At 38.3% G+C, this 9,067-nt stretch overlaps 1 protein-coding gene across 2 annotated transcripts in view; it reads right to left on the bottom strand.

Annotated features, from left to right (window-relative positions):
- The window catches only part of LOC107692211 (uncharacterized), a 16,572-nt gene extending 7,609 nt beyond the window's left edge, over positions 1-8,963 (bottom strand). Inside the window, exons 1-9 of one of the 2 annotated variants that reach the window (XM_016491174.1) lie at positions 8,893-8,963; positions 8,763-8,802; positions 8,629-8,683; positions 6,923-7,258; positions 4,953-5,076; positions 3,402-3,627; positions 2,621-2,897; positions 1,423-1,600; positions 877-953 (exon numbers count right to left, since the gene is read on the bottom strand). In XM_016491174.1, coding sequence (XP_016346660.1) covers positions 877-953; positions 1,423-1,600; positions 2,621-2,897; positions 3,402-3,627; positions 4,953-5,076; positions 6,923-7,207 — 1,167 coding nt within the window. In that variant the 5' untranslated portion in view covers positions 7,208-7,258; positions 8,629-8,683; positions 8,763-8,802; positions 8,893-8,963. The remainder of the gene's footprint in view (positions 1-876; positions 954-1,422; positions 1,601-2,620; positions 2,898-3,401; positions 3,628-4,952; positions 5,077-6,922; positions 7,259-8,628; positions 8,684-8,762; positions 8,803-8,892) is intronic. The other variant, XM_016491175.1, reaches the window with a different exon arrangement.
- Positions 8,964-9,067: the final 104 nt, after the last annotated feature.

Here is a 9,067-nt window from a genome sequence, read left to right as displayed (position 1 = left end):
ATGGATGAAAACAGTAGAGTAATCCTAACAGTTTTCATCCATAGTATGTCCATTTAAACGCAGACGTTTAAATGGACATACTATGGATGAAAACTGTTAGGATTACTCTACTTTTAAAGCATAAATTCGATTTAAACAATAGTAGACCTATTGTTTAAATCGAATTTATGCTTTAAAAGTAGAGTAATCCTAACAGTTTTCATCCATAGTATGTCCATTTAAACGTCTGCGTTTAGCTTCAAATGGCGTCTTTGACGACAGCATTCTTTAAAAATTATTTGCATTCCGATCTTGACATCAAAAGGCACAAACATTTTTTTTTTCTTTTATTCCATGGATTTTACCCATTTACCTCCACTTGTTCCCAGTGTTTTTCTGCAACCACTATGCGCACGCAGCTGCAAGTGACGTATACTCTGAATTGGTCTATTGCAAATAGTGGCAATTATCTGCACCTCAGTATTGTAGTACATTATAAAACAGTATGCATTAATAACATATTGAGTGTAAATTATCATTTTAATTCAAATTATGAAATGGATGACACCTTATTGGGACAATAAAGCCCTCCCTACACCTACCCTAACCCTACCTGATACTTTGTCAACTTTTTAATTACTTCCTTCATTTTTATTGAAAATAAATGCCTTTCCGATATGATATGAGATTTGAAAAGGGAGAAAAAAGTTTGGCAAAAGGCGGTCTTGAACTCGGGTCGATCGCATCAAAAAGCACGAGCTTTACCATCTATGCCACTGGAACGGATGCTTCATAGTTTGCTGCTCTGAAATGGCTTACATTGACATTTGACATGTCAAAATTTCAATAATTTTAATTTCATTAAATGTTTGTAACAGTCTGTATTTTTATACTCACCTGAAGTAGCTGCAGATCAATAATAGTGCTTGTCCTTAGGTCCATCACAGAGTAACTGCCAAACTTGGCAGAATGACCTTTACAGATAAAGGTGTTATGTTTAATTTGTCTTCATATGTGACCCTGGAGAACAAAACCAGTCACAAGTAGCACAGGTATATTTGTAGCAATAGCCAACAATACATTGTATGCCACAAATCATTAGTATATTAAGTAAAAATCATGTTCCATGAAGACATTTTGTAAATTCCCTAACGTAAATGTATCAAAACTTAATTTTTGATTAGTAATATGAATTGTTAAGAACTTCATCTGGACAACTTTAAAGGTGATTTTCTTAATATTTCGATTTTTTTTGCACCCTCAGATTCCAGATTTTCAAATAGTTGTATCTCAGCCAAATATTAGTTTATTTATTCAGCTTTCAGATGATTTCAATCATTTCAAATTTACCCTTATGACTGTTTTTGTGATCCAGGGTCACATATGTCCTTTTATGATGCCTTGCTTTCACAGTAATCTCTAAACCGAGACAGTTTTTAGTACCTGGTAAGTTAACCCTCAAGTCACCTCCTAGGACAATGTTCTGCTGTTGACGGAGCTGCTGTAACATGCCATCCTGTGCGGTCTTCCAGCTATGAACAATTGCAGGCTCTATGTAACTTCGGGCATGTTTTCGAAAGGTCTCATAGTTTATCATTTTTAGCTGCATTGCCCGGAAGATCTTAGGTCAGAAAAAGAGGAGTGTTTTATTCAGTATGGCTTCAGGGACAGTATGTTCATTTCTCCATGTCAAGTGTAGTTATTGAAGGATTAGTTCACTCAAAAATGAAAATTAGCCCGTGATTGACTCATCCTAGGAAAAATTGAAATCGCATCATATGACCCCTTTAAAAATTGTCTTTGCTCTTCCAAGCGTTAGAATGGCAGTCAATGGCTGTTATTTTTCAACAGTCCGAAAGTTAAAAAAAGCGCGCGCGCGCATCCATAATAAAACGTGCCTCACACTGCTCCGGGGGATGAATAAAGGCCCCCTGTAGCAAATCCATGCGTTTTTGTAAGAAAAATATCCATATTTCAAACGTAATAAACACTTTTCTCTCACTTCTGGTATCTGTCATACGCGGAAGCCGTTCCGTAGATATGTTAGTCTCGCGAGTTTGTTTACAGGAGCAAAGGAAGCAAAGTTTCCTTACTTTAGCAAAGGAAAACCAGTCTCCTCTTGGCTTATATCGAAATCCTCCGACATTCTTCTTTACAAATCCTCATTTGGTGCTTCTAATTCTTGACTGACGTTTTGTTTTGCTCTCTCTCCGCGTTCGTCACTAATCACGCGACGCCGACTTCCGCTTTTGACAGTTAGATGAAGTGAAAGGAAAGTGTTCATTACGTTTTAAATATGGATATTTTTCTTACAGAAATGCATCGATTCGCTGCAGGAGGCCTTTATTCAACCCCCGGAGCCGTGTGAGGCACGTTTTATTATGGATGGATGCACTTTATTTGACGTCTTTTGGACTGTTGAACAGAAACACCCACCTACTGCCATTCTAAAGCTTGGAAGAGCAAGGATAATTCTTAATATAACTCCGATTGGAATCGTCTGAAAGAAGAAAGTCAGATACACCTAGGATGCCTTGAGGGTAAGCACGGGCTAATTTTCATTTTTGGGTGAACTAACCCTTTAATGATATTAAACGCTATAGTCAATTATTGGCTATACAGTGAAATTCTTATCCCCTACCTTTTTAAGTTTGAAGAAAGAGGCACCAGAGGCATACAGTGCAACAGAAAGCTGAAGGTTTCCTGCAGCAGTGCTTCCCAGAATTGGCTGACTATTCCATTTTCTAGAGAAATCACAGTCTGGGCACCGTTGTTCTACAGAGAGGAACGTGCCAACCCTTCTCGTCCGCACATCGGAAACACGGTAACACTCAGGGCACTGCTCAAAGAGCTCCAGTAGGCAGCTTTCATAAACAATGTATGTTGCATTCTTATGAGCCGGCTTGGAAGATTGCATCCTATTAGAATAACACAGATTTAATTTTTTTTTAAAGTGACCCTGGACCACAAAACCAGTCTTTTTTTTAAAGAATTTGGGATCTGAAATTTGAGATCTACAACTATTTGAAAATCTGGAATCTGAGGGTGCAAAAAAATCTAAATATTGAGAAAATCGCCTTTAAAGTTGTCCAAATTAAGTTCTTAGCAATGCATATTACTAATCAAAAATTAAGTTTTGATATATTTACGGTAGAAAATTTACAAAGTATCTTCATGGAACATGATATTTACGTAATATCCTAATGATTTTGGGCATAAAATAAAAATGGATAATTTTTACGCATAGTACTATACATACTACTACTAATATTGTTGGCTATTGCTACAAATATACCTGTGCTACTAATGACTGGTTTTGTGCTCCAGGGTCACAAATTACCAAATTACACATAACATCTTAAATATTTTGAGGAATGCAATCCAACTGAATGCAAAATGTTAAGAAAAGTCTTGTTACTCACGTCACATCTGTTGGCTTAGTCAAAGCTGTGACAGAGTTTACAGGATCATATGTAGAATCTATCGGCTCTTTGGTGATCAGACTTGAGCTGCCTCCAAACGGGTCCTCCTCTTCCTCTACCAGCTTCAAACGAGATCTCTTATTCGGCCTCTTTTTTGATGTTGATGACAGCAGTGGTTGTGAGGAGCCAACACCAATATCAGGGCATGCCATAGCTGTCTGTGTGCCTATTAGGGATCCAACAATACAGTTAGTCCACAGTTCAATACATACCTCGGTTTTTGGTTCAGTTCTGATGGCTTGGCACATCAGTGTTTTTTTGCAAAAAATTAACAACAAAAAAACTCCTGTAAACATATGTACACTGGTAAAAGCGTGGATTATTATATGCCTACTTAATTTCTTTTGAGAGAGGTATTATTTTTACCCAAAAAAGTATGTATTGGCCATTACTGAGTGCTATAAACACATGTAATGTGTGTTTCATTCATACTGGACCCCAGAAGGCGCCCTCGCGCAGAAAATCCACATATCACAGAAGCATCAGAACTGATGACTTTCCAGGAAATCCCTAATATGGATAAAGGCATCGCTATCACTGTAACTGAATAAAAAGAAGATATAACGTTAAACGTTTTGAATGGTGAAACGTAAGGACAATAATCTAAGGACAGTTTTCGGGTATTTTCATAATGATTACAGGGGAAGTCTAATGGTTAGAGAGTTGGACTCGTAACCCAAAGGTTGCGGGTTCGAGTCTCGTACCGGCAGGGATTGTAGGTGGGGGGAGTGAATGTACAGCGCTCTCTTCCACCTTCAATACCACGACTGAGGTGCCCTTGAGCAAGGCACCGAACCCCCAACTGCTCCCCGGGCGCCGCAGCATAAAAGGCTGCAGACTGCTCCGGGTGTGTGTTCACGGTGTGTGTGTGTGTGTGTTCACTGCTGTGTGTGTGCACTTTGGATGGGTTAAATGCAGAGCACTAATTCCAAGTATGGGTCACCATAATTGGCCACGTCACTTCACTTCACTTCATTTAGTATATTTGTAAGCCAATTGCTAATCAGTATTTTCTGCCTCATTCGGTGATAAGAAGCCACATCAGATCACAAAAGGAAGTTATTTCAAACACTTGACTAATGTTGTGACGTAAAAACAAGTTATAATGGCCTCTTTTGTTGAACAACAGGTTTAGAAAGACTTCTCGTAGCAAGTCGTGTACGGCGTGTGCTGCTAATGCACATTATAAGCGGGGAAACATTTACTCATCTCAGCACGTTAATTCACGGGCACACACAGCCAATTCTGAGAGAAATTATTTAAACGCAAAACCACAATTCACGAGCGCATACTGAACTGTGGATGTCGTACCGAACGGTTTGATATTATATTGAGAACTGTGACATCCTTAGTGCCTATGTTATGTAATAATAGACATTTTGCTACCGTGGAATAGTATGAAATTAAAAAATGAATAGCAATTACAACTTAAAAAACACCACAGAAACAGAATAAATGAATTCACACTCTGTAGGATCTAGATCAGCAAACCTGTGCTTTTGTAGTGAGGGCGTAGAGTTTTTATTGACAACTGGGTGCCAACGGTGCAGAGTTGTGTTGTGTCCGTCTGGCAGGCCACATGATGCACCTTGGCCCATTCTTCAGACGAGCTTGACTAAACAAAAGTAAATAAGTGAATGGGTAAAATATATTACCCCGTCATTATATATTTAAAGACATCAATGGGAGTGCTAATCGTCTTGAATCATACATAGTTGCAGGCTGTACAAACTATTTGGAAGATATTGCATTAAAGTCACCATTCTTATTCATGCAGTTATAACAGCTCAAAAAATATTTAATATACATTTGTAAAGGACTAGTCATTACCAAACACCTTTATAAGCCCTCTACAAAGGTAACCTTAATGTAGTGTTACCATGTTATCTTTACAGAAAACAGACAGTTTATAATAACACAATAACCTTAATGTATTGTTCATTATAAACGTGCAGTTATGCATGTTATTGAGAATGTTATAAATAGAAATGATGACAATGTTCTCTGAGACTGTTAAAGGATAAGTTCACTTCCAGAATAAAAATGTCCTGATATTTTATTTACCCCCATGTCATCCAAGATGTTCATGTCTTTCTTTCTTCAGTCGCAAAGAAATTTAAAGGGCTCCTATTATGCTCTTTTACAAAGTCTTGATTTTGTTTTGGGGGTGTACTAGAACATGCTCTCATGCTTGGTGGTTCGAAAAACGCATTATTTTTCACATAATTTACATTATTAAAATACCTTTCTCCCCAGGCTGGCACAAACGGCTCGATTAGTTCCGGCTTTGATGAAGGTCCTCCTTCCGAAAAACAAAATGTGTTGTGATTGGTTAGCTGTCCCAGTGCGTTGTGATTGGCGAACAGCTTAGACGGTGTTTCAGTACTGCCACGCTCCTTGCTCCATCTTTCAATGAAAGCTTTTGGCGAATCCGGCACTGTACTCCCTCATGTTGTGGAAGCTGTCCTCAGTAAAATGCGCAGCACACAATAGCAAATTGGGGTTATACAAACAAAAGCCTTTGGGCACGGAGGTGAAAAAAAAAAACAGCGTTTCAGGCGGTCGCACGCCGGACGAGAAGCGCAGCGTCGCGTCGCGCCACGAATCTTTTTTATGCCCAAACATACACACTACACACTGACTAGAATTAAAAAAGGGAAAAAGCATAATAGGACCCCTTTAAGTTTTTTGAGGAAAACATTTCAGGATTTTTCTCCATATAGTGGACTTCAATGGTGGCCAACCATTTGAATGTCCAAAACGCAGTTTCAGTGCAACTTCAAAGGGCTCTACACGATCCCAGCCGAGGAATAAGGGTCTTATCTAGCGAAGCGAAATGTCATTTTCTGAAAAAAAAAAATATTTATACACTTTTTAACCACAAAAGCTGGGCTTGCTCTAGCTCTTCGATGTGCGTCTTCACACATTATGTAATCCTGTTGGAAAGGTCATGTGCAGTTAGTTCTTCCTCTTTGTACTTCAGTTAAAACTCCATCTTATTTTCTCCTCCAACTTTAAAATCATCTGGCATAGTTGTTTTACCTTTTTAGTAAAGAGCAATTACTTTCTTTTGCATGTTGGTTTCGTAAACACTGGGTCAGTACTTCTGCCTGCGTCACGCGTGACCTTTCCAACATCAGCTAATAAAGACACGCATGCGCATTGCAGAGCTAATGCTAGCTGAGCATTTGTGGTTAAAAACTGTATAAATATAAATTTTTTCCAGATAATGATTTCGCTAGATAAGACTCTTATTCCTCGGCTGGGATCGTGTAGAGCTCTTTGAAGCTGCATTGAAACTGCAATTTGGACTTTCAAATCGTTGGCCACCATTAAAGTCACGATATGGAGAAAAATCCTGGAATGTTCTTTAGCCGCATTCATCGTGAAACTTGCTAAGCACATTTCTAGGAAAAGTGATTTGCACATTTTCACAAAAAGAAAACACAACATTTACTCACTTCTGCTGAAGGCGAAGCTGGATCACGAACAGTTGGTACCGATCCATCCCTCAGGATCAATTTTGTAGCAAAACCTGCTTTGTACTGACCCTCATTTACAAAGCAGTCTTGTGTAAAATGATTCGAGCAGACATAGACGCATTTAGGTAGATCAGGGGGCGCATCCCCTTCAAAAACAAATGAAATCCACTGCGTCTTCAGCGGCTCAGATGTCGGGACTAAGTGACGACAGCCATGTTCATTCTTACAGCCAACAACAGAGCACCTCAATCGCTTGGGAGCCATTCTCCGGCGTCGAAACAATGGCGGACTGTTTACAGCTCACTCAGGGCGGGTCTGTGATAAAACACCAGCAATCAGCAATCGTGGGAGGAGCCTGTGCAACGTGACATCACACAGCCAAGAATCTGAGAACGGCTTGATCTGAGACATTGATTTTTATTTGTGACCCTGGAGCACAAAAGCAGTCATAAGTAGCACAGGTATATTTGTAGCAATAGCCAACAATACATTGTATGGGTCAAAATTATCAATTTTTTTAAATGCCAAAAATCATTAGGATATTAAGTAAATATCATGTTCCATGAAGATATTTTGTAAATTTCCTACCATAAATATATCAAAACTAAATTTGATTAGTAATATGCATTGCTAACGTGACCGAGCTTACGCCTCGGGTTCACCTAAACACTTTTCAAATAATAAAATAAAGAAAGCGAGACTCGGGTATTATATGAACGATGTACTTTTTATTCTTCTTAACGCCAAAGAAACTCACATGGCACACCTGAGCGCTCTCGTTAACATGTGCGTGCCCAACCCTTGCCTACGGCAAGCCCCGAGGGACAGAAAAGCAATACACACACAAACGCAACCCCACAGCCTTAACATCAACTTCAAAATGTATGTTACACTAAGAACTTCATTTGGACAACTTTAAAGGCGATTTTCTCAATATCTTGATTTTTGTTGCACCCTCAGATTCCAGCCAAATATTGTCCTATCCTAACAAGCCATACATCAATGGAAAGCTTATTTCATTACAATTTCATAATTTTCAGAAAGAAAAAAAAAAAACACCTTATGACTGGTTTTGTGGTCCAGGGTCACAGGGCACTAGGTGGATTTTTATCATTATAGGGTGGTTGTGTGTACACACACTGCCAACACACATTTATGTTCAAACACCATATAAAAGTAAGTTTGCATCTGATGACCCCTTTAATACATTTGGCCAAACTCTAGAAAAGATGATGCTGTATAGGCTATGACTAAGTGCAAGAAAGGCTGCTAGATCAAGACTCTCTTCGTGTGCGTTTTTCTTTTTGGGTAAAGAAAATTCTGTACTTAATTATTATTGTAAAGCCTACCTATGACAAGCAAAACATTTCTCTACCTGAATCATCCTTGTAATCGTCATTTATTAGCAACTGAAATGCTCTAAAGCAGGTACACACAAATAGGCTTAGCTGGTAGCAAGTTGCAAAGTGCAATACTTTACATCTAATTTAAACAGTAATTCAAAACAGTGAAAAAGACCAGGTGCTTAAACAGAGCCAGACAAAACACCCTCATTATTGTGCTATAATCATTCAAAATCATTTTAAAAGACCAACACATCTAATAACATATAAATACAAACATACACATTTCAATACATTTAAATACAGCACAATATAAAACAAACATACACTTCAATCACATACCTAGCACCAGCTCCGACAACAGTTCTCCAGCTCTGGCATAAACCCTCGTTGCCGTCTGCACAACATATTTTATAAACATAATTATACAAAATATCACACTTTAGTATTAGCCTACATCAAACATTGTCACATACCTAACAACAGCTACAACTGTTTTCCAAACCTGGCACAAACCTGCACAAAATATTTTAACGCACATGATTACAAAATTTCACGCATTTAAAAAGTGTTACAGCCAACATAACCAATAAAACTTGTATTTACCTCAAACAGAGAAATCAGTCACCATTGCTCCAACGCTAATGCTATTCCATTCATAAAGGACGCGAAGCTGGAAACTACCGTACTCACCCTACCAAAGAGGACTACCGTAAATACTCTATTAAAATACTATTAAATATTATTATTATTATTATTATTCGTTTTTAAGCCCTGGTAA

This window comes from Sinocyclocheilus anshuiensis, unplaced genomic scaffold (assembly GCF_001515605.1).
Source record: "Sinocyclocheilus anshuiensis isolate Anshui unplaced genomic scaffold, SAMN03320099.WGS_v1.1 scaffold903, whole genome shotgun sequence".
Taxonomy (NCBI): domain Eukaryota; kingdom Metazoa; phylum Chordata; class Actinopteri; order Cypriniformes; family Cyprinidae; genus Sinocyclocheilus; species Sinocyclocheilus anshuiensis.
Note: the sequence above shows the minus strand (reverse complement) of the source record. Positions and strands in the feature narration are given on the sequence as shown.